This window comes from Misgurnus anguillicaudatus, chromosome 16 (assembly GCF_027580225.2).
Source record: "Misgurnus anguillicaudatus chromosome 16, ASM2758022v2, whole genome shotgun sequence".
Taxonomy (NCBI): domain Eukaryota; kingdom Metazoa; phylum Chordata; class Actinopteri; order Cypriniformes; family Cobitidae; genus Misgurnus; species Misgurnus anguillicaudatus.
In genome coordinates, this window is record NC_073352.2 from 7,616,075 (window position 1) to 7,642,623 (window position 26,549).

Sequence of the window (26,549 nt, forward strand, 5' to 3'; positions counted from 1 at the left end):
AAGAGAAAACCCCTTAGCTGAAACGCTAATAAATTAAACATACATTAAAATTTCATTTCTATGTTTAGCTTTATTTTCTAGTCCTTGTTGATGGTTAGGTTTTAGGGTAACACTTTACAGTAAGGTTCATTAGTTAACATTAGTTAATTACATTAGTTAACATGATGTTAACATTAGTTATGTAGAAAGCTTAAACATTTTAAAAAGATAACTTATACATTTAATATCTTCCTGACCTTTTGTGGAATTAAGTGAATAACGATACATTTTCCCTCAGTAATGCTTCAAGTTTCGGTGGGCAGCAGAAAACTCCAGTAAGAGGCCTTTGTCAAACAATTCAGTCAGCAATGGATCATGTTTCCGCAGGAAAAATTCAACACAGGGTGTCGCAATTGAGCACACAATTAATTTACAGTGGAGAATAGTTTTACATTACCAATTTAATTGAATACTTTGTGGATATAATTAACACAAAACTAAATAAACCGAACAAGACCGCAGTAAAGTCACATTTATCTTTAAAACACGAACCTCAGAGCGAGCGAGCGGAATTTGTCCTAATAGATACATACATATCTATGAAAGTTAGTAATAAGAGAACCCACCAATTCAGAGGAACAGTATGATTGGTCAGTTTTTCTGTCACCCAAAAAGAGTTACAGCTGGACCACCAATCGCAGTCCGTTTCTGAATCCGAAGGGTGCAGACTGCGGAGGTCACATATGCAGACTGCATACGCCATTAAGCCAGGTTTGTTTAAGTTAACTAAGTATTACATTCAGTCATATGCATATTTCAACAAGTTACGATTAACTAAGAATAAAAGTCAACTGTTAATATCGTAAAATAAGACAGTCTTGATGACGAATGCATGCTAGATATGCGACCTCCTAAGGTCCTAAAGCTAAAGTTAAGTCCAAACCCAGTTCATATTAATCCTTATTGTAATTAATATTTACAAATTACAAACAAATTATACAAAGAAACACTGCTTCCCTTTCAATACGGTTCACTTCCCATTGCGTCAGTTGCTGACGTTATGGGGGACACTCCTGTTTACTCCGCGATTAAAGCCTACTGGTAAACGCCTGTAAAAATACAGACCAATGACGTTTGAGCCCGCGCGCGGCATGCACACTTCCTTATATAAGCGCGGGTCAAGCGTCAAGAGCTCATTAATTTTCTCCTTCAGCGCGAACCTCTCCCTGCTCCGAAGAAGAAGCCTTACCTCGCCGTCGACACAAGCCCTGCAGCGGAGTCCAGGCCTAGTGTCTTCCCCTGCCGTTTTCCGGCTGAGAACCGAAGAGAGCAGAATCCAGGTCTAATGTCTTCCCCGGCCGCTTTCCGGCCGAGAACCGAAGACAGCCTTCGCTTGCCGTGGTACGAGTCCTGTGCAGCGGACACATACCTGACGAGGTATCCCCTGCGGCCGCCCGGTAAGATCAATATTTTTAATATAAAGCTATAAGCTAAAAGAGCAGGCGATGTTGTAATAGCGTCCAACACAGCGGCTCGAGTGAGCCTCTCTGCTATGAATTTTTCCCGAGCGCGTCACCGGTCTGGCACCTCCCACGCCGGGACCACGCTTATATGCATCGGTTGTCCTATCCATGTTTCGTGCTCCCCCTGCTGTTCCTCTCTCGCCGGGATGAACACACGGCGAGCCATGACACTAGATGGATGCATAGACAAGCACACATGGGCCAGCCCCCCCTGTGTTCTGTCACAACGCAACCGTTCATGCGTTACACTCACAGAGTCCCTCGCTGCTTTCACAGTCAGTGGCGAGATCTCTGGGACATTCATATGAATCCCCCGAGTGCATACGACGCATGGCTGTTCTTTCTGTGTTGCTGCTCCCCTCTGCCGTTCCTCTCTTGTTGAGATGAACAAGCGGGGGAACCGTAGAACTAAGATAGATGCATACGACAAGCAAACACGGGCGGGTCTGCCCCTGTTCCCTGTCATAGCACAGCTCTCGTGCTCTACGGTCGCGGAGTCCCTTGCTCCTTTCCCCGCAGTTGTGAGGTCTCTTAACGGCTTCTTAGAGTTAGCACACGGTCTTAGTCCTTGCTGCCTCCAAATGCAGCTGTCTAGTGTTCAACGATTACAGAGCTTCATGCCCCTCCCCTCCTGGAGCGGCACGATCTCATTCGGCTGCTCGATAGGGCGGACACGCCGCTATTGGAGCACTAAGAACACTCATTATAAGAGCTTAACCGGCATGAATCTGTTTCACTTCGGTAGAGCTCACTATTCGTCTATACAGAGCTTCATGCCCCTCCCCTCCTGGAGCGGCGCAATCTCATTCGTCTGCTCGATAAGGTGGACACGCCTCTATTGGAGTGCTAAAAACACTTATTATAAGCTTAACCTGCCTGAGTCTGTCTCACTTCGGGAGAGCTCAATATTCGTCTGCCCGGTCATTTCTCTCTGGTTTAGACGGAATCAGAGGCAGAACGAATTTGTTTATAATATACTGAGGCCCGAATACCTCCCTTTATTCAGTCCCGTCCTATATCAGTGCGCTGAATATTGGTACATTCTTATATACCCGGTTTATGCCTTTTAATAAACGGCAAAACCGCGGGTCTCACGGCAGACTCTCTCTCTGTGATGGGTCCAGTCTGACATTAAACCACCTAGACATACTGCTCTGCTCTGTGAGCCGTTCTGGTCACCGTCACTACTGAGGCTCGTGCACCTGAACGGCCGAGCTCTGGTCTTCGCAGCACAGCTGCGTCGACAGAGAACGAACTGTCTGGGAAGGGAAGGGTTAAGTCGCGCCTCGGCTGGACTGCCCTGAAATGTTTTCTGTGTGCTGTTTATCCAAAACATACTGTGTAATACTGTCGGTTATGCGACCTCACTATAGTGGTGAACGGTATTGAATTCCTCTAAGAGCAATTTCCGTGCTTACTATACTGTGTTTTGACACCCCACGGCTGTACGGTGTCTCTAAACACACTGACAAGCAGTCAGTAATATGCACACACGGCCCGCCGTCCATAATTGTATCGACGCTTGCCGAAAAAACCCCGGTTTGGCCATATACTATGTATTGACACCCCACGGCTGTACGGTGTCTCTAACACCTTTCTGCCAAATTCGCTCGCAGCCCACCTCAGTTTCTCCACTAAGATACTGACGGCGCAAACAAGCACGTTCTTACGGCTGTTATTTTCTCTTCCTAGAGAGACGGCAGCCTCAGACTGTTTCATGGCTCCAAGCGTTTGAATCGCGCCCTCTCCGGGCGACCACTCAAAGGCTTACAGCCAAGCGGTTTATGACGTTTTTCGGCCATATAGCTGATTTATATCAGCGGATCCGAAGACGCTCACACTTCCGCTTCGCTCCAATACTCTGAGATATTAAGGGTAATATCAACCTCAAGTGAGCTTGCTACCCGCCACAATAAGTTTCGTCTATGACGCTCGGAAAGCGAGCTCAAAGCGCACGCACAGTCAGACGCGCGGCATCTCGTTTAAGACGATTTAAATGAGCAATCTCCCTAATTGGTTTGCTTACCTTACGTTGAAATTCTGTTGATTTCTTTTGGGAGAAATTCTGAACGTTATGCATTCAACATATTTTCTACTTCTTTTTAAAATCCCAAATAAAGAAAAATCAGCATGTAAACATTTATTTAGCCTAAATATCCTATTTAGAGTATTTTTTCTGCAGCTTTCACGCTGGTGCATTAATAAATATATGTATAATATTTAGAAATGATATCCAGAAATTAATTTGTAATAATGAAATGCAGACACACAATTAACTTAATCATGTGAACATAGGTTCGTGATCAAATGTTAACATTGGCCAAAGTACCGATAAGAATACTGTTAAAGCACCGGACCGTTAAGCAGTACCGGTAAGAGTAATACCGTTAAAACCTTAACGATACCCATCCCTATGTATGACAGATACGTCTGACGTACATCAGACGATCAGCTGTTCATCTGTGTCACAGATCACTCACTAGCGCACCTGTCAATACAGGTTATTTATGGATCGTTGACGTTATCACCTCCTGTGACAATGATGCTCACTCGTTGTTAGTCTACTCCATGTATGGATTAGCTCCTCGGGCATGGTCTTAGAGGTTTCTCATTTGACATTTGTGACATGGCCGGCTAGTCCCCGCTGTCAGTTTACAGCTTCGACATCCCTGCTTCGCGCACTACCGAGGTTTGTTGCATTAAAGGTGCGCCCGTTAGCTCATCTGTATGCACAACATGGATTTTAATTATATGCGTCCACTGTGCGCTTAGAGAAGCTCACATATGCACGCTATAACATTTCGGTATACACTAAAGATGCGCTTGGAAAAGCTCACCTTTATACATGGCTGTTTTATGCTTTGTGACACATACATTGTACCAACATGATCTCACAAAGTTCCGTGGGGTAGTCACGGAATTTTGTGCTCATTTTTCCGTGGCATTCTCACGGATCTCCGCATTTTTCCGTGGCCCTGCTACGGACTGTCTTTTTCCGTGGCATTCTCACGGATTGGTTACTCAACTGCTTTTTCCTATTTTCAAACCATTTTCGCTTCTGTTTAGGGTTAGATTTGGTGTTTGCGTTAGTATGTCACTTTAAATATTGGTTTATACTATTTTTTCTGATTTATTCTTTTATATTTTCTAAACTTTAAACAATTGTTGCCTGGCGTTGGGGTTAGAGTTGGGTAGGGATGTCATTTCATGTAAATCTAACCCTAAACCGAAGCAAAAATGGTAAGAAAATAGGACAAAACAGTTGAGTAACCAATCCGTGAGAATGCCACGGAAAAAGACAGTCCGTAGCAGGGCCACAGAAAAATGCGGAGATCCGTGAGAATGCCACGGAAAAATGAGCACAAAATTCTGTGACTATGCCACGGAAATTCGTGAGATCAGGTTGCATTGTACACATACATCAGAACACATGATGGCGCGCTCGAGAATCTTGCCAGCCTGTGCATTATAACACTCTGATTCATCTATATGCATTCACTATGTACTCAAGTGTTCCCCTTGTGCCCGTGCAATTTATAGTCAATACACATTTACGGCGCGCTTGGAAAGCTCACCGATCTGTGCACTATAATACTACCTATATGCATCCCGATGCACTCGAGGGCACACCTGGGTTCACACTATTGTGGTATCTGTATAATCCCACGCTACGAACCGTTCTGCCGCATATTATAGTCAGATCGGCCGTTCGTGAGCTTCGCAGATCACTCACTATGTATGCCTGTTGCTAACAGTGGTTATTTAGATGGATCGTTGAAACCATTGCACTGGCTAATGCCCCTCTATGAGCTATGTCCTATATGTTAGAGCCCACTCTGTGCGAGTGTGGCTTCATCATGGACTTGGTCTACAGGGGTATCTATATTTGATATCTGCTACGTCTTCGCCGTCTACGTTTGTCAGATTGTACAGCTTAGACGTCCCTGCCCTACGAGCGCAGGTTCTCTCGGCTCAATTATGCACGCTCATGCGTTTTATGTGTACACCACGGTGTGCTCAGCGAGCTCACCAACGTGACTCTGAATTTACTTATCTCGCACACCTGCGGCGCGCTCGGTGATCTTGTGCTATGTTATGTGCTCCCGGTGCGCTTTAAACCCCACCGTGTGCAGGTTAACATTTTATATGGTGCTTACACTTTTGCTTTAAAGCTGTGAATATGCTGGATATAGGGCCACACGCAGTGTCTCTCCGGTAAGGCACTTTAGTCCGTTGTGTATGCACGGCGTGATGGGATTACGTTCCCCCATAGCGTCAGCAACTGACGCAATGCGAAGTGAACTGTATTGAAAGAGAACGCTTAGGTTACTCACGTAACCCCGGTTCCCTGAAATAACGGGAACGAAGCATTGCGTCTCTTGCCGTGCTACAAACATCTACGCAGTGAGTGTTATTCGGCTGCACGCTTCAGTCGAATAATAATGAGCTCTTGACGCTTGACCCGCGCAGGCTCAAACGTCATTGGTCTGTATTTTTTACGTTTACCAATAGGCTTCAATCGCGGAGTAAACAGGAGTTTCCACCCCATAGCTTCAGCAACTGATGCAATGCTTCGTTCCCGTTATTTCAGGAAACCAGGGTTACGTGAGTAACCTAAGCATTATAAGACCAACGATTGCCCGTTAAATTTACCTGAAATGAATTTTATCCACAGTTTAAACACTACATTGACGTCACAGCCAGCGTTGATTTTCAGCAAGACTGGCTGAGGTGAGGCGCTGTTGTCCGGTATATATGAGCGCTGAGTGCCCGCTGATTTTCTGGAGCTCCCATTGCCAAAAACTCAAAGGAAATGTTTAAATAGGCGATATCTTTATGAACCTACTGCAGATTCTTGTTTAAAAAACATACTTTCTCGACTGAAACGCTTTAAAAAAAATTTAATTTTGGCACAATAACAGAAATATTTCCTAAATCCGTCTGCTCAGAGCTCACAACCTGAATTTCAACCTGAAATGGTTTTTAATTTAAAACAGCTCATTCGTATTACGTTGGATTTATTCAGTATTCGCTACATTTGCAGATACACAATAAGAATAGCTAAATCCTTCACAGAAACAATAAGTTGTTTTTATTCCAGTCATTTTTAAAGAATTTTAACACAAAAAAATTACCAAACTACATGAAATTAATTTTATGAAATAAAGTTTACATTTTCAATTTCATCAAATCTACAAGCCTGCAGAATGACTTTTTACAGTGTACTCTAACAAATGTATTGCTCATGGTTTGTTCATGTTCAGTAATACATAAACTAATGTTAACTAATGAACCTTATTGTAAAGTGTTACAGGTTTTAGTTTTGTAATCTCATCAAATTAATAAACTAAAATCTTTTAAGTTTTAGGATCTTTACGAGGGGGGATAGGTTGCGGATCATCCAATAATAGTTTAATTTATTTATTGTATTTAATAATAAAAGATAATGAATTTCAAACTGAACCAATCTTATTAATATAAGTACATAATGATATAAATAAATTGATATAATACATAGGCTATAGAAGTATTATAATTCATACAATAATAGTTAGATCATCCAATAGTTTTTTTATTTAATTTAATTATAAAAGACAATGAATTTTAAAATGAAGTTACTGAAACAATCATATTTTTATAAATATAAGTACATATGCATATAAATTTATATAATATCCTACGTATTGAAGCATTTTTTTGAATACAGTGCCTCGCCCTTGACCAATCTGACTCCTTCACGCGACTGTCACTGCATGCACTGTTATGATCATGTAGGAATTTTTATCTTCATAATTTTTTACATGGTAATCCTTTCATTTGTAATATTTGTGCTCTCCTGAGCATCTCTCTGTGTGTAAGCGTGTTAAGGAGTTTGCATACCGGGTGAGAAGTGCAGCGCCATGTGTAGCACAACTCGAAGGTATCAAATACGTGCACATTAAATAGCGCGATCTGAGTCAGACAGTGTCTACTTCCAGATGCATTAGCAGCTTATGTCAATTGTTAACAATTGTGGACAAATAAGATGTTATTTAATGTTAAACTATGTGAGTGGTGTGTGGCAGGAATTTGAGCAGCATTCAGAGTCACAGTCGCTGTAAGGAGCCGCCGGTGTGTGTGTACATATAGAAAATAATTTCTTCAATTTACAGATACATGGAGCAACACTGCGTTGTGCCGTGCTTCTCGCCCAGGGTGCGACCCACTTTAGAGTTTCTGCATGTTGTGCACTCGCCTACTGTATAGGTGCATATCACGAATATAGCCTTTACATAAAAAAAATGCTGCAGTTTAACAACACGCCAGCAATGTGCCTGAACACACCATATTTTCTGGCCAGCACATCCATAGGCAAACATTAAGGAGCGTGGTGTTGGAAGTGAATATAACTGTTTCCATCCACCTATTTTTATGTGCATTTCTGGGGTATCGCATAAAAAATGCTGGATGGAAACGCCAAGATGTGCATAAATTAAAAAAATAATAATTGAGTCTGATAAATTTCTTTTGCGATAAGAAAAAATGCACATAAACTACGGTGGAAACACTTTAATCAAATAAATCCCTAGGTGCGCATGTTTTTTAACACGTATGTATTAGCCTACAAATGAACTAATCAAATATTTTTTAAATAATATTTTGTGTTCAGTTATTTACTCATAGCAATCAGCTGAAGCGGGATAATGTTCATCCAACCGACTGTTATACAATTCCTGATCATCCTGTCAGCGTTTATTCAGTGATAATAACCGGCTGGATGTACATTTTCCCTTACTTAATATTTGGATTAAATTAAAGAAACTGATCTTAGACCTGAATTTCAAGCAGAAATTGCATAAGCACTCAATGTACTGAAAACATAAAATAATGTGATGAGTAATTTTTGTTTAATGTATTTAATTATTTTCTAATAATGGCTTAGTTAACATATAATTATTAACATTAAGTGTTTCCTGCATCACTTTTCAGTAGATAACAAAAGTTATTATGTATTATTTTTTATGTATGTATTATTATTTATGTTTTTTAATCTATAAACTAAATTAAATCATTGAATCAGTTAAAGCTTTTATTGAAAAAATTATTAATGTAGTTAAGAAATAATCATCTTAAATCAGTATTATCACTGACAGATTTATTGTCCTCACAAACACTTGAAAAATCATTTAAATAATAACACTTACTCTAGTTTCTCCAGTTTACAGCGTGAATCTTTCAGTACATCAGAGAGCAGCTTCACTCCTGAATCTCCTGGTTTATTAAAGCTCAGATTCAGATGTCTCAGATGTGAGGGGTTTGATCTCAGAGCTGAAGCCAAAGCAATAAAACCTTCATCTGTAATACTGCAGTCCCACAGCCTACAGAGAGTGAAGAACATGAATGATCTCTCAGAGTTCTGTCTAACTTCAGGATGAGTGTTTGTGTGATCTTAGGAAAAAACTATCAACTTGTTTCTATGAGCATTACTTTGTATTTACATTATTCAATTCATTGTATTTCAGTAGCAAAAAGAACAATCATCAATAGATGATTATATAAACATTCACGAGTTTGCAAATGCTTGAGTATAAGGTTTAAAAAAGCTAAATTAAGTGTCCGACCTGGAGGACTGTCACAGCATCTGACGCAGTCAAACAGAAATGCTCGTATATGAGGTTTAAAAAAGCTAAAAATCTGGTGTCCAACCGGGAGGACCCTCGCAGCGTTTTATTTACTTACTGATGAGTTGGCTTTGATGATCACAGTGAATTGAAACAGATTTTAAGTGAAAGAGAACGCGTAAGAGTTTGTATGCAGGGTTGCATATGTCTATGTCTGTCGGGGAAGTGAATGATATAGAGGTCAATGTCGTGTTGGGGAAGTGTTTACCGATATTGACGGTATACCGCTTTAAAGTGGTATACTTTATTTTATTTTTTGACCATGTGGTTGGAGGTGCAATGATCATTTTGTTTTGGTATATAAGTTAATACCGTGTTTTTTTATTGGAACTATGAGTATGTTTGCAGCTGCAGTGTGTGAGTGAGTGAGAGAAATATGAACTTGCATCTGGTAAGCAGGGAGAGAATTTCCCTTGGGCAGTCTCTGCAGGCTGCAAAGGGGGGTGCAATTGCTGTCTTGCGGGTGTAGGGTGAAATGACTGTCTATAAGCCCTGGAGATAAAGGGTTAGAGTGTGCAAGAATGAGCCCTAAAAATAAAGGGAGCCCAAATAAATAAAGGGATTGACATGAATGCTTTTTTGATTTTTGGTTAACAATTTGGTTTATAGGTTATCAAGCATACATTTGAAATTAAAGGTTTGGTCAAAACAATTGACACCAGATGGGACATCAAAAAGAGCACAGAACCAGAGACCACAGCCAGCTTTTTCAATGGGCAATGCAATCAGTTGGCCACCTCAAAGAGATAAGCAGATTTGGTTGTTTAAAGATTGTATTGTTCACCTGAGATGGCTCGTGGTGGTAAGATCACAAATGCTCTTCCACATTCCAGAATAATAAGACTAAATTAAAGACTATTAGACTAAATGATAAGAACAAAGGAACCTGAGAGTTACCATGTCTAGTAGTGATGGAAATTTTCGTTCATTTAAGTGACTCGTTCATTTTCAGTTTGTTCACCAAAATGATTCGTTCAGACTCGTTCACTGATTCGTTCAGTGACCATTTCTTAATTTTACATAAATACGCCAATAGGTGGCGAAGATGTGTGTCATTATGTGTTATAAGACAATGAAAGACTTTTTGCAAAAACTCATTAGTTTTTAATAAAGCTCAAATTGTGAAATACTAAGCATAATTTTATCAAGCTACAGAATATATTAAGACACACGTACATTTATAGTACATCTAATCTGGATTTGTTGTAAATAAAGACTCCCGTGCTGTGAGTGATTGGCATGCCTCCTCTGGTTCAGTCAGTCATCAGATCCTCGTTCACAAATCATATAGTTTCGGTCTTGTCGTTCAAGACTTCGTTCAGACGCAGATGACTGACTAACGTTAAAGTTCAGTGAAAGGGTGGATTCGTTCAGCAGCTCAAACTTATATAGACGATTGGCTCAGGGTAACAGCTGCCACACATTTAATTTATTTTTACTACAGTAACCAGAGTGACCAAGATAATTGTAGTAGAACTATATTAAACAGAAATACCAAATTTTTCTACAGTAATTACCTTGATAATCATTTGTATTAAGGTAAATAGCCCGCCTTAATATGGTTACTATAACTTTACTAAAACAAAACCACATGATTCTTTCACAGGATTGTTTACATTGCACTCGCTTTTTTGTAAGATCCCTCTCATTCATTAGGTTGTAACTTGTACCAGTCATTCAGTTTGTTTAAGAACGCGATCTCTCTCTCGTTCGTTCAGACTCGGTCAGTGAAGGGCGTATTCATTCAGTACGTTTAGCCAATCATATGCTCGGCCACAGCTCATATTTGATTGCCATTGGCTTGTACTTTTGTCACTCTTTGAAGGCAGAAAGAAAGCCGCGCTTCATTTGTCCATGCTCCTCAAGAAGGGAGGAAAATTTCAGTGAACGAGAAATATGAGTCAATGGATGGCGTGAACGAGAACGATTCGTTCACCTAAAAGATTCGTTCAAAAAGAACGATTCATTCACGAACGTAACATCACTAATGTCTAGGCAGACACGTTGGGGTTCCGAGAGAAGAGTACTCAAATGCTGTAGGTCAGGTGGCTGTAGGTACGGTCTATGTGTTAGTTGTCTTGTTGTTTTGAAAGGCCCGGGCTGATGAGAGATTTTGTTTTAGATTTATTTGTCATGTCAGATTGGTAAATTGTGTGAGTCTTTTTCATGTTGATGGAAGTGAAGTGGAAAGACGGACTTGGCCAGGTATTCTAGGTAGAGTTGTTTTATTTGATTTGTGTGAGAGTGTAATGTGTCTGTGATAGCATGAGTCTGTGTGAGCATGTCTGAGATTGAAAGCGTGTGGGCTGAGTGAGGAGTGGGTGTGTTTCCCTTCTGTGGCACTGGACAGAGAGGTGTTTTGTTACACTAGAGGAGTGAACGATTGTTTAAGACTATAGAAAAGGGGATAAAGTTTTAAAAAATGTATGCGAATATGAGTATGAGTATGAATAAGAGACAGTTATAAATGCTGAGTATTAAAGATGAGATTTGAAGATATTGTGGTTATGAGTTATTGTAGCTAACAATATTAAATATTATAGTGAAGTACACAGCTACTTCTAGAAATTGAATAACTAATTCAAATGATTGATTAAAATAAAAAATGTGATCAATAGGATGTTTGCTTGTTCAAAAAAGGACAAATGTTGGTGATGGTATTTGACAAAATATTACAAAATATTCTAAAGGAAATCTCTTTTTAAAGACACATTGGGAATCTGAGTAACTACACTCTAAAAAACATTGGGCTAAAATTAACCCAACTTGGGTTGTTTTGCAACCCAACGCTGGGTTAAATATGGACCAACCCAACGCTGGGTTATTTTAACCCAACAAGTTGGGTTGATTTTTTAACCCATCTGTTGGGTAGAAATAACTTTTTGTTGGGTAGAAACAACCCAATGTTTGGTTAATGTGTTTAAAGCTGAAATTTTGTGGTTTAAATTGCTTTCATACCTTTCATTGTGGTGTCTATAAATAACAAAGCATAGATTTAATTGAAAAAGCATATTTATTGCACATGAACAATAAAAGAGTACATAGCCCTACACAAACAATCAACTTTCTGATAAAAAATATATTAGTATTATATCTCGCAATCTAAAATGACACATACCCAGTTAACATTACAATTAGATCAAGTAAAAAGTTGTACACGTAAGGGATAATGTATTGGCAGCATGTCATCACAGAAAAAAAGCCCCAACAGTTTCTTCAGGACAAATGTCACGAACACATTGGTTTAATCATTTGTAAATTTAATGTCGGATATGTAATTAATAGACATTGATATTTAATTTTTGTGTAATATAAGACTGTACCTGTCAAAATGATTTGCAGCATTGGAGTTTTTAGTTTTGAGCAGTAGTAGAATGTCACGACTGGCCAATCAGAATCTAGCATTTTAGAGAACCGTGTAATAAGAAATGGTTAATGTAACAGTTATCAGCATGAAAAATAACTACACAGACTTCTTATAGAAAGGATTCCGTTCTTGGGAGTTTGTAAACAACAGTCTTCAAAAACACCCACACTGATGTGCACTGCTTAGTAAAATGAATGTCCAAAACATAAAACATGTCAACATCACCAAGGAGGGTGTATTGCTGGAGTGACTGTCTGTCAAAAACAACGAAGGCTTGATTGCAGAGATCGCCATCTTCCAATCCAAGGACAAATGGGAATGGTTTTGTCACCTCAGCCTCTCAGAAGAATGACCATGTTGGTCCCAACCTGTTGAAAACAGACAAACACTTGTTAGAATGCAGGCAAAGACTCAGCATGATGCAGCATTATTATACAAAACCAAACAATTCATATTTCATACACACAAATGTACCATCTAGTTTGGGCTATTTAAGACGAGTAGTTATACGAGCAAGTTTGGTGGTACAAAATAAAACGTAGCACTTTTCTAAGCAGATTTAAAAGAGGAACTATATTTTATGGCGTAATAGCACTTATGGGAGTACTTCGACTCGGCGCAGTAACACCCTCCCTCTCCCATTATAAGAGGGAGAAGGGGAGCTGATTTTTCAGGTGAGTCGAAGTACTCCCAAAAGTGCTGTTACGCCATAAAATATAGTTCCTCTTTTAAATCTGCTTAGAAAAGCGCTATGTTTTATTTTGTACCACCAAACTTGCTCGTATAACTACTCGTCTTAAATAGGAAAAACGTTGATGTGTTTGGTCACTTTTAACTTTATCTCTAAATGGTACCATTGAATGAATGGGGCTAAGCTAAATGCTATCGAAGCGTCGCAGCGCACTCCAGTGCTTACGTGCACGCACACAGATGATAGAGGGATGTATCAACAATTCTTAGTTAAGGTAATAACATATTTTAATATTGAAAATGAGTAGACTATTCCTTTAAATGTTTTCGGTTGCTTGCAAAGCAAAGTGTGCAATACTTCCATTACTTACATAGACTTAAGATTTTCTTCCCACTTTTGTAGACAGGAGTTGGAATATCATCATGGGGTTCTGTAGAGAAAAAAGTTAGGTTAAATTAGTAACTTTATTGTCATAATACTCATTGTCATAATAGCAAACAACTATTGTATTGTTGTATTGTATTGAAAATGACAAATCATGCATTCATTTTCAATAAAACTTTAATGTAAATTTATGCGATAATGAATGCTATATGGGCTAGCTTGTCAGTGAACTACGGCTGCGTGTAGTAAATGGTGCTTCATGTGTGTTCAGATGATGGCAATTTACTACTAATCACAGAACCGGCTTTACAGATGAGATAGGCTTGACAATTTTATACAATTAAAGAGATAGTTGGGCCAAAAATGATATTAAACCCATGAATTACTCACCTCCAAGTCGTCCAAGATGCATATGTCCATCATTTTTCAGACTAAGACATTTTCAGTTATTTTAGAAAATGTTTTAGATCTTTCAGTTAATCAAATGTAAAGTTATGGGGTCCACTCCTTCAAGTCAAACAAAATGGCGCGGACTACCCTCAGAAGACCTTTGTTTATCATCGTGGAGCCATTTGGATTTCTTTTGTGAAGGATGGATGAAAATTTTTTGGATGTGAAGGAGTGGACCCTGTAACATTACATTTGATTAACTGAAAGATCTAAGACATTTTCTAAAATATCTCAAAATGTGTTCGTCTAAAAAATTATGGACATATGCATCTCGAATGGCTTGGGGGTGAGTAAATCATGAGTTTAATATAATTTTTGGGTGAACTATTCCTTTAATCGTGCAACCTTACTTACCACTTTTGAAAATGACATACTCACAGCAAAATAAGCAGGGATTCTTAATAAAGAAATGCTTTGATATGCCTCATTGTAATATCAACATATCACTTTAAATAATAAAAAACAAGTGCATTTTCATGTTACCTGTAAATAACGTTGTAAAAGCTGGTATCAGAACCTGAAAGTTATTGTTTTAGCTTCTCCAGGAAAAAATATCCATCTTTTATCCATCAGAGTCTGTGGAAAAAAGCCAAAACTGTGATTTAAGTGGGCATTATCAAAAACATTTGAAAAAGACAAAAATGTCTGTAACTTAAGTTACACAGACCAAATGAGAGTTCACAATATCTGTTGTGATACCCTGTCTGTGAACTCAATGCTAACGTTTCATGATCTAAACATGATATTAAAAGCATCAGTTTGATTTCAACTTTTACAACAAACGATTATTTATTTAAAACGTACACGGTTCTTCCTCATATCAACGTTATCCGTTTTAAACTGAATTACTAAACCATTAGAATACGTTACATTCTAACGTTCCTAAAATTATTAAAAGCCATGTTTTAGACATATTTCATAAAACGTTTGATCAAACGAAATATTTAAATCATTTAAAAGCAAGCATAAACATAGTTCAGATTTACTGGGCATTACAGACTAGCCAACGGAAGCTAATAAAACTTTTAATAAGAGTTATGTCTTGTGAACCATCATTTTGCATACTTTTGCATTCAGAAATAGTTTAAATGATTAAAAACAATGATACAAACCTTTTCCTTCAAATAAATCAAAGATAAGTCGATGAAAAACCGCTCATGAATCTTGAGGTAGTAAACTCCCGCGTCAGGTAACGTGCAGTGAGAAGCAGTTCAGCTGACCGTCTGTGTGGGGAAAGGGAGGATTTCTCTCTGGGGAAGAACAACACTGACACCCGGTGGCCGGAAACGGTTGCCGGTAACATTCCGACTTTGTGAAATTAAACTTTAAAATATGCGTCCACTTTACAAACCGACTGCAAATTTGAACATTATACATATATATTCTCGCCTGAACTTATGTTTAAAATACATTTTGTGGACTAGACAAAGTAATATTGAGAAACAGCTATATGTATCTATTAAGTTGGCTCTGCTTCAAAATTACCCAACATATAACCCAACAAGTTGGGTTACACAAAAACTACCCAACACTGATAAAACAACCCAACAAAATAACCCAACTGGCTCAACCCAGCAGTTGGGTTGAAAAAACAACCCAACGTTTTTTAGAGTGTATTTGCAGAATATAAATGGAAAATAAAAACCAGTAAGTTTGTGAAGTGGTTAAGATTAGAAACAATTATACAAGATAATATCTTGGCAGTCACATTATTGGAAGAATAAGGATTGAACAATTACTGTGTGGAGAATTAGTAAATAGGATGCTTGGATGTTCAAATGAGAAAACATTTGATGTGGCATTGTGAGAAGAAATATTACTAAAAAAATATAAACTTAAAGAAAGAAAAAGAAGAGTTAAGAAACAGACAAAGAAATGCTTGAAGAGAGAGAGAGAGAGAGAGAGAGAGAGAGAAAGAGAGAGAGAAAGAAAGAGAGAAAGAGAGAGACAGACGGTCACCGGATTTGACATGTAAAGTTCAATTTTTATTGCTTGAGGGAACTGTAGTTTTAAGGCAAAATCTAGCAGAAAGACAGAGGTGAAACTATGAAAGAGAAACAGTGTGTTAGAAGGAAAAGAGTAGAGGCCAAGTTATTAAAGGTGGAAATAAAGAGAAAAATTTAAAAGGACAGAAATTATTAAAAGGTAAATGACACAGATAAATTATACAAAGATAAAGCAGACTATTACAAAATGAAGAGGAATCTTCATCTGATGATTGAAGGTGGTCACAAAATAAATTTTATTTTAAATCAAAGGGCAATATTTTGCATGGATCAAGCTGAACCTTGTTAGGCTGAACACTCACATCCTCTGACATTCAAGAAAGTGAATAAAAAAGCTGGCAAGAAACAGACAATGTCAAAAACTGTTTGTGGCATCAAAGTGTTTGAGAAGCTGAAAGAAGAGCAACTCTGGATAGAGGACTCGACTATGATCTCAAGCAGTGAGGGGGCACTGCAAGCATGCTGTGTAAACACAAGACAGACACAGAGAATCCAGTTGTATTCAAAGACAATTACAAAGACAAACACCAAAGAGACTGAGTGGAATCCAGAAGGAGACCCACAAAGACAATAATGGTCTTGGAGACAAGAGAAAAACTGGACATCTTTATACAAGCCTTTGAGTGAAAGAGGAGAAAAGTGAAACAGCCATTCAATGTTTAGTAAGGACCTTGGTAACTATAGGGACACGGCAATCTTTATGAGAAAATCAGCTAGACAAATTTAAAGGCTGATCAAGAACTTATGTTGTTAGGTGTAACTACCTGTTCTGAATTCAAATCAGACTCCTATTAATCTGATAGAAAGAAATGCATGATGAAAATTGTTTTTTTTTAATTTGGTATTCTACAGAGGAAGTTAGAACTCCAGTGATGGTATTAAGCTAAAAAGCAAATATATACGGCATAAAACAGCTATGGCAGAAAGGAAAATAAAATGGATAAAAGAAATAAATTGAAATAACACCAAAGGATATTGTAATAGGTAAACAAGAAATAGCTGTGAGAATAGAGGAAAGAAATAACTAAATATTGTAACATACTTAGCATTACCATAACTCAAGCAAATCAATCTAAATTGTATCTAGCCTATGTTTTGAGAGCGTTAATGACATACAGCTATAGAAGATTGACAAAACCACATACTTTGCTGACAAGTGTTTCTCCATTTGATAAACATTTTTACTGTGAATTCTGATTTGCTTAAGAAGTAGATACTTGTTTGCGTTTACGTATTTACCTATGAGGGAAAACATTATAAAGGTTTAGAATGGATAAAACACCATTACAACATGCTGAAAGGATAGTCTGGTTAATTACTGCTAAAAGGTTGATATAGTTGATAATTGGTTGTCATTGAATATAGGCTTACAGGAGAACAGTTGATTTTGCCAGCATGGGCAAACAGATGTGGAAGCTAAAAGGGCCTCAGAGTGTCAGGAGATCTTTTTGGATTGTATAGAAATGAAAAATCTCAGTCATGGGGCAAATAAGTGGAATGAAAATTTATTATTTAATTTGGGATAAGAATGAAGAATTTGAGTTGTGATAAGAACGAAAAATTTGATTTGACTGATAAGAGTGAAGAATTGACTATCATCTACAATCACAAGGGATGGTAGATAAAAAGGTATAGAAAAGAAATTATCCTCAAAGCCATACTCAACAAAATGTGTGAAAATACTAATCCTAACAGGATTGATGTTTTACCTTGAATTAATGAGCATGTAAACTAACAAAAAGTACACCTTTAACACTGCATGAAATGTTCCCCGATCGACCTATGCGTATAGTAAAAACCATCTGGAATTAAGTGTTATATGAAGAAACTAATTGTCTATCTATTGAGCTATTTGTGTACAGAAAATAAAAAGGAGCAGAGGAGGAGGAGACGAGACAACATTCCTTTTTGTGCCAGAGGATCTAGCTTATCTGAGGGTCAATAGTAGGCTTGTTGCGATAGTCTGTGAAACGGTGATTAGGGATCGACCGATATGGATTTTTCAGTGCCGATGCCGATTTTTGTTTCATCAGCCTTAGCCGGGCTTACAGGCTGCCGATTTTCTTGAACTGATATTTGGAGCCGATACTACTTTTGCTCACTCAATTTACATCATAAAAATGAAACAATGATGATGCCAAATGTTACAAGTCTCAATAAGTAGTCTCTTAAAAAAGTAACATTTATTGAACTTTAAAAAAATGATATTTAACAAATAGTAAAAACAGGCGAGAGTGCTATGGAACCATGAACTGCACTCTCCACAATGATGAGGAACAATCAGCAAAGGATATTGATTTGTAGCACTTTACTACTAGAAATATATATAGGGGTGGTTTCCCAGTCAGGAATTATCTTAAACTAGGACTAGAGCAAAGTTTAATTAGGAAATATAACTAGTGTTAACAAACATGCCTTAAACATTACTTGTGTCCATTTTGAGGCAAAATACAGGGCACTGATGTATTTTAAGATATGCTAAATAGAGATGTTATAAGTTTGGACAGTTCTTACATTTATTTTAGTCTAGGACTAGTCTAATCCCTGTCCAGAAAAACCACCCCATAGAGATGAGATATAAAATCTGCTTTGTCCAGCTATGATCAGCTGTTAGGCCGAGCTTTCGATGTTGTCATGGAAAGGTTGGTTCACTGCATGAAAAGAGCTGTATACGGACAAATACGGGATGGGAAATCCCTGCTAAACTTTTGGTTTGCCAGATTTTTCAGGCAGAGTGCTTAGAAACGTAAAACACAGAAGTAAACTCGTGAAACATCCAGAAACCTTACGTATGTGGATGTATATAGGAACTGGTGGAAGTTTCCATGAATCCTTACAGCTGGTTGTGAGGAGGGGTGGGTGTGAGGTGTGAAGGGCTTTTTTATATGTTAATGACCCACAGGTAAAGGTGCTTTGTTTTCAGCTGGGGGGGGTTGAAGTAAACTGTCTCTTCAAGACAGCACATATTGTTGTAGCCTACATAAAAACTGTGTTTGCTAAATACGTTTATTATTAATATTATTTAATTAGTCTATTTAAGAAACTTAGCATCATTCAAAATAACTGAAGTTCAATGGACAAAATTATCATTTTAATATGTGAAAATGATGTCTCTGACTTTTCATGTCAAGAGAAATGCAACAAATGTTATTTGAGAATATATATTTCCAACACTTCGAAAACATGTCTCCAACTGCCCTTTGTCTGGATGATGTTCAAGTATCTCTCATTGCTGTATACATCGTATAAAAGAAGCAGTTAAAATGAGAAATTTTGTTTCAAAAACATCATGTAACACATTTTTGCCTGTTAGGATGTTGATAAATTTAGTACAATATCCATAAGTCAGTGAAATGTTAAGCTGCTTGTTTTGTTAAATGTGGCTTGTTTTTGCTGATGTCTCATGATTTGAACTTCAATGTTTCTGTTGTTATTATGATATTGCCCTAACAATCCATTAAATCTTTTGAAATAAAAACAAAAAAATAAATCAATAGACAGGTCCATAATCTAAAAGACGGTCTTTCACATGTGAATGCAAAACATGTTGGGTGATACAGACTGACAAACTCGGGTAAACTTATCTGCAGATACCTGTCAGCTACTGTACTTCTATTCAGAAGGTTCTCAAACTAGGGCTCGGCCAACAGGCTTGTTTTATTTGTACATTACAAAAATGTAAATTGAAATTAAATGCAAGGGATTAAAGTGATTCTTTTTAAATGTACATGCATACTCGAAGGTTTATAGCATGCATCACGAAACTCAATAATGAAGAGGTCGTGGCAGTGGCACACAGACAAAAGGATATTTAAAATTAATTGGCAAAATTATTTCTTTTTTTACAACAGTTGCCTTTGAAAATAAAACTGCATTAGTTATGCATAAACAGAGTAATGTTTGCTTATTTATTTCTTAAATATTAGAAAATTAGAAATTAGGGGAATCCGGGCAACTTTCATTTTAATATAACACATCAACATTAACTTTCGGCCCACGGCCCTCAGTCAGGTTTGATTTTCGGCCCTTGATGGGAAAATGTTTGGGCACCACTGTCCTAGTCTATCTGAGAAGATAACATATGATGTTTCAATCAATCCATTGAAACAAAAGAGATAATGGGGACTTTATAATATAGGTCCATATATCACAACGAAATAAGACATACATGTATTTTTACTTTAACATGAACTAATGCTGAGTTAAGGCATATACTAATAATAAACTAATGAAGAGTCATCATTAACCAGATCATAACATGTTTTTCATTGTTAGTTAATGCATTAATTTACAATAAACTCATTGAGTTCATGTCGTAGTTAATGATGACTCTTCATTAGTTTATGTTCAGTACATGTCTTAACTCAGCATTTGTTTATATTTAAGTAGGAATTAATTTAGGTATAAGTTCATCATGATTCATGGACCCTTATTAAGTGTTACTGAGAGATAATAGATAGTAGTTCAATGTTTCCAATGATAAGCAGTAAATCCACTAAAACAAGAGATATTTCCTGATCAGCATGTTTAAAGAGTTTTGTGTTTCATCAAGGAAATGATGATTCAGTAACAAAAGACATAGGCCTATTATTGTTAAATAAAAACTGGATTAAAACACAATCTCTACAAGTGTGTTTACTAAATACATTTATTATTAATATAATTAAATTCGTAAAGTTTTTATATTTAAGAAAATCTGACCATCGTTCCAATAACTGCCAACATAACCTCATTCACACAGACCTCTGGTCCAAGAAAATACCCGTAAAATTGCCAGACAAGCGTCCGTGTGAACAAAAACTCGTTCCGTTAATCTTCTGGGATCGTTGCCGGAAAGAGGACCTAGTAAGATACGCGGGTAACCCTCTGTGTGAACAAAAAGCCGCAAGAATGCCCTATTGGGCGTGTCGAAGTCACAACACAAGTTATGGTTCAGCTCCTTACAACAAGATAACATGCATATAAACATTCTTCACGAGAAATGTTGCAAACTAGATTGACGCAGTTATCAGGAAATGATAAATGACACGCATAAACAATGACGCACGTGCCGTAGTTAGGACGCGCGTGTCATGGCAACATGAAGTTGGTTCAACTCTTCAAAATGAGGGATTTACAACATTCACAACGAGAAATGTCAGCAAACTGGACTAAAGCAGATATCAGGTAAGTTAGCTCATTACTTACTGCGTTGAAACGGAGATCATTCAGCAGCATAAAAGAATATCGCGTCACGTGCTCATTTGAGCTATAATAAACGAAAATACCCGCGCGTCATCCCAACAAGTCGTTCAGCTCCTCAAAATGCGGGTTTTAAATGCATATAAACAATCACGATGAGAAATGTCTGAAAACTGTATTAAAGCAGAGATCAGGGAACTCGTCAAATATCCACTCTGAAGCTGAGATCATTCACCAGCATTAGAACGGTGCGTCACACGCTCCTTAATAATCTTATCATAAACAAAAGTGCACGCGAGTGGTTCTTGGAGGGAGAAATAATATATAATATGCAAACTTCAGACGCTGCGTAGAAGAGAGGGCGGGACTTTCAATAGGTCACGTGTCTTTCCGGGACCGTCACATGCCGGATAAACTTGGCAGTGTGAATGAAAAAAATCGAACTATTCCGGAAAAATACAGGATTCATATGCCGTGTATTTTACGGAATTTGTGTGTGAAAAGGGCTCATGTTTGTCAACTAAACATGTTTCGTCAAAGTTATAAACTTTATAAAAAATATTTTATATTTTTATTAATGGTCAAGTATAAAGAACAAAGAATATCATTAAACGCGGATGAAGTATAAAAAGCGCGAGCAGAGAATACAAAATGACGACAACAAACAATATTCAAACGTGTGTTCATGACGTAGTGAATACGTAGTCTGTTTACATCTACAGCACTAACAACGCCAATGGAAAAGGACTCCATAGCCCAGAGTGCACCACGCATCCATCCTTCCGGAAGATCAACCGATCGTCGCGAAATTTAAATCTGTCTGGGGGAGATTGTAGTCTATCTGCATAACAGGCAAATAACCAATCAAGTCACAAATATATGAGGGCTTTGGTTGGGCTAAAAACAAAGTGTGACCAATCAAATCATCTCAACAGAAAAGTTTCAAAGTAGTGTCCCAATAGTTGTCAGAGTTTTGGGAGGGGGTTTTAAAAGCAATCAATCAGTGTTCAGATTAAACACCAATGGGGACACCAGACTTGTGCAAAGGTGTGAAATTCCAGTACCTCTGTAGGTGTGAAAGTGGCCCCTGCCAAAATCTTCAATGGGATTATTTGCAATGGCAACAAATGGCTGCATACCACGGGGATATCCCCTCAGCAAGATACATCCGAAATGGTATCATTACAGGAGTTTCCTAACTTAGTGGAATTAGTAGTTTACCTTCAGAGGAACTAGTAGATACTTCTGAAAATCAGTGGTGTATACAGGAGTTTCCTAGTACAGATACACCTCTATTCATGCAGTGGTTGTTTTTAGTCACATGACTTGCAATTGCTTGCGGCTTCCAGCACTCTGTCTGTAAATAATGTCGGAAAAAATTGCCGAACACGGCAGCCACGTATCAGCCAATGCGGATACACATAAAAGTCACAAATATTGGCCGGATATCTCGGCCGGCCGATATATCGGTCTATCACTAACGGGGATTACCAGTGCTTCAGCCTCTCACCGGTTAGATCACTTGTCCACCGCAACACCGTCTTTCACCGTCGTTTTCATATTTTCTTGTAATTAAATCATTTAGTTTCATTAGAGAGAACAAACACTTACAACTGAATGTGTCTGCTGCCTGAATTCAGCGGAGCGGAACGTGCAAGCACTGGATTTAAACAACAGTTGCATCTAATTCCAAAGTGAAAGTAAAATGCGCACGACTGTATATTTATAAGCCCCTCCCACCCGGTGAAACCGGTATCACCGGGTTTGTCATGCGCTGAAGCACCGGTGGGAAAATTCTGTCACCGCAACAACCCTAGTCGATAGGTCGGAGGAGCATAAACAAGGCCACAGGGGCCTAACTGGGGGGAAACAGAAGGATGAGAGCAGGCCCCAGAAATGTCCAAGTGGGAGGAGCAACCAATGCATCAGAGCTCCTAGGATGGCAGTTAGAGAGGAGGAGAAAAAATACATGATATGGAAAAAGAAACATCAAAACCAAATCAAATTAAAAGCAATTCAAGTATACCGACGGATGGAGAGTTTTGAGCACTGAGAGGAAAAGTGAAAAAGAGAAATTGTCAACAGAAATTGAAAAGAACAAAGCGAATATCCAGTCTGATAATTATGTGTTACTACAGAAAATTCGCATGACTACCGGCGATGGACTTTTGCATCCAACAAGGCCCAGTGAAAGATCTGCAACGATATCAAAGGGACAGAATCTGAAAGAAAGACTGAAAACAAAGAGACATTGAACACAGAACATAAGGTGGACATTTTATGGGAAATATCCCAAAGATAACAAATGATACAAATAGGAAATAGTTTGCAGTTGCTTTTTTATGCTTTAAACTAAACCAGCTTTTAATAAGGTAATAACATTTTCAAGTCCTCATATATGATAAGGGTAATAAATTCAACAAGAATTCTTATGGATAAGAGAAAAAGTTAAGTTCAACTTATCTGGATAATATTTAGGTCTTCTGGGAAATTCTGAGTTTAAAATACATTTTGCAGGCCACAATTTGGAAATGTGTGTCAATGGTAGTCAGTGTTGGGAGTAACGCACTACAAAATATAATATATTACAGTAATATATTTGTTTTTGCTGTAATGCAGTAATATAACGCATTACTGATAAAAAATTGGTAATATTTTACTCGTTACAGTCTTAGTAACGAGCGCGTTACAACAATGCATTTCAAAAATAGACCGTGTTATTTTTTTTTTGACCAATGCGCGCGACCAACATCCAAACAGGAAAAAGTTGCGGGTAAAATAACGTTTGTATTTCTGTTTCTGGGTACTGTATGCAGCATGTTCATTTTTACTTTAATTTTGTATTTGAACTGCGATTTGGATGCGGTGCGCGTCAAATATAGACACGTTTCTTAAAAAGAGCCGAATCTGGAAGTCCGCGGCTATATAAACATTGACTAAAGTGGTCGCAATCAGGTCCGGTAGCGCCGCACACGCATAAATCTGGGAATGAGAGCACTAAGTAAAAGCAACAGAAATTTTCTATCGGTCTCCTGTGCTGCTTGAACCTCAGAAGTAATGAGACTTTTAAAAAGCTTGCCAGTAAAATTCATATAAACACCAGCAATGACAAGGTAAGCTAAAGTTGCTATGGTTACAGTTCATATACATAATAGATTGCAAGGCTATTCCTATGCTATCTACAGTTTTATTACAAACAGCAACCTAAACTACAATGTAACATTAGTGTAGACTTAAACATGGTTATCTAAATGGTAGATTTAAACATCACTGTTTAAAGTTTTACCAGCCTTTGTATGGGAACCTATATTATTTGTTTGGCAAAAAGCAGTGTTCCTCTGTTTGCCTGTGTTTTATTAAGCAATTATATGTTAGCCTACATGTAATCCTTATATTGTACTGAAATGAGCTGTATTCCTTGAGCCCTGATCCTCCAATAGCACTTTTTGATAAGTTGTGTCAATGTGATATATTGAATTTAAGTGATTGATTTTGATTGAGTTAACACTTATATGATGTTATTGAATAAGTTTACACAAGTGCTGTTTTTGAACAAGTTTACATTTTCTTGGTTTACATTCCCTTTAAATGTATTGAATATCAGTGATGATATTGAGTGTGATCTATTGAATTTAAGTGATTTATATTGAAAGAGTTTACATTTTATTTGTTTACATTCCCTTTAAATGCATTATAAAAAGTGTTACATTTTATTTTTCTTATATTCATAAATAGTGTTTATTTTCAATTTGTACTTCACATAAAACAAAAGTGTTTAATTTAACGTATTTATTGGATTAATTATTCTCCTTTAACGTACCTGCGTGATGACGTCATCGCACGCTTCAGTAGGGGATGCACCCGCGATGCGCTTCATTCTGAGTAAATACAAAAGTAAATGAAGCCATCACTGCAGCGCTCTCGTTGTCATCTTTCTATAATTAATTCTTTACGGTACTTCTTACTGGTACTACAATTTTGGAGGCTCCGCTGGGATTGATGTTCAGTGGATCAACTCCCTGACCGGTAGAGCTCACTTAGCAACATCATCCCGTTCTCAGTGATTCCAATGTGCAGCAGTGTGAAGCAGGACAAGTGGTGAGAAAGATCTGATTGAGCAGTGCACGTGAAGAACTACAGTTGGTTTCTTCAGTGGCAATGTCAAGTCAGTGAGGTAAACGGCACTCTTAACACCCTGTTTATACAGCTGCTAAAGATGGATGCACTTAAAAGTCTTCAAGATGAAATCGGTGAGAAATTATGCACATTGTCATGTGAAAAACTGGAAGAGCTCTGTGTATATCTTCACATCACAAAAGATAGCGAGTCAACTGTAACTCGTTTGTCTCTTCTAAATCTCCTAAGCAACTATCTCCTACGAACTGAACTTTATGAGTTAGAGGATGGAGGAATGGCTGAGCTTTTAGCAACCAATGAGAAACTGAATCAGCTCATAGGAACAAATGTTAATGCTTCTTTAAGGGAGGAAAAGGAATCTGGTGAAGAAGTGAACACAATTCAGAGCTCAGTTAGAGATAGTGAAAATACTGAACTGTTTGCAGCTATGCATATTAGTCCTACCGTGCCATCTAATGCAGAAAGGAGACAGATGCATGCCGACAGCTCGGTTAGCCGAGAACACACTTTACAGAGACAGATTACCCCAGTTTGGCATAAAGATTTCAAGATCGCTGGTCTCATAGGAGACCCGGGGCAAAAGGATCGCCTCTCATTTTCCAGTTTAGCACGGCAGATAGAGAGTGGATTAAAAAAGGGCTATCCGGAGCAGGAAATAATTGATTCTGTCATCAGAGCCATAACACCAGGGCTTCAGTTGCGAAGTTATTTGGAGGGCAAGACAGGACTGACACTCCCAGTGTTAAGACAAATACTTCGCTCCCACTACCAGGAGAAAAACGCTACTGAACTTTATAAGCAGCTCACTACAGAAGCTCAGCGCTCAAGAGAAACACCACAAAGCTTCTTAATTCGTGTTCTTGACCTCAGACAGAAAATTTTATTCGCCTCTCAAGAAGATGACTCTGGATTAAAATATGATCCTGCCCTTGTACAAAACATGTTCCTTCACACTGTCCTGACAGGGCTACAAAATGATCGCGTTCAGAATGATCTTCAGCCATACTTGTCAAACCCCAACATCTCAGATGAGGTGCTGATGGACAAACTCAATGTTGCTTGCTCCAATGAATCTGAAAGACAAAACAAACGCAAATGTGATCGAAGTGGTACTGTTCATGCTGTGCAGTTGAATGAGCCTGTTCCTGAACAGAGATGTCAATCAAAGCA

At 38.1% G+C, this 26,549-nt stretch overlaps 1 protein-coding gene and 2 long non-coding RNA genes across 6 annotated transcripts in view; 1 reads left to right on the forward strand and 2 right to left on the reverse strand.

Moving 5' to 3' along the window:
• The window catches only part of LOC141350026 (uncharacterized), a 413,142-nt gene that overhangs the window by 221,088 nt on the left and 165,505 nt on the right, over positions 1-26,549 (forward strand). The window lies entirely within an intron of this gene.
• Positions 1-26,549, reverse strand: part of LOC129422195 (NLR family CARD domain-containing protein 3-like) — a 113,332-nt gene that overhangs the window by 2,004 nt on the left and 84,779 nt on the right. For 3 of the 4 annotated variants that reach the window (XM_073854085.1, XM_073854086.1, XM_073854084.1), the window contains one exon: positions 8,687-8,860. The exons of the other annotated variant lie outside the window; for it this stretch is intronic. In XM_073854085.1, the coding sequence (XP_073710186.1) occupies positions 8,687-8,860 (174 nt within the window). The remainder of the gene's footprint in view (positions 1-8,686; positions 8,861-26,549) is intronic. 4 annotated transcript variants of the gene reach the window in all.
• LOC129439903 (uncharacterized) lies at positions 12,018-14,633 on the reverse strand. Its single transcript, XR_012357902.1, has 3 exons — positions 14,539-14,633; positions 13,592-13,651; positions 12,018-12,898 (listed from the first exon to the last, which is right to left on the reverse strand). It is a non-coding gene; the product is annotated as an uncharacterized lncRNA (long non-coding RNA).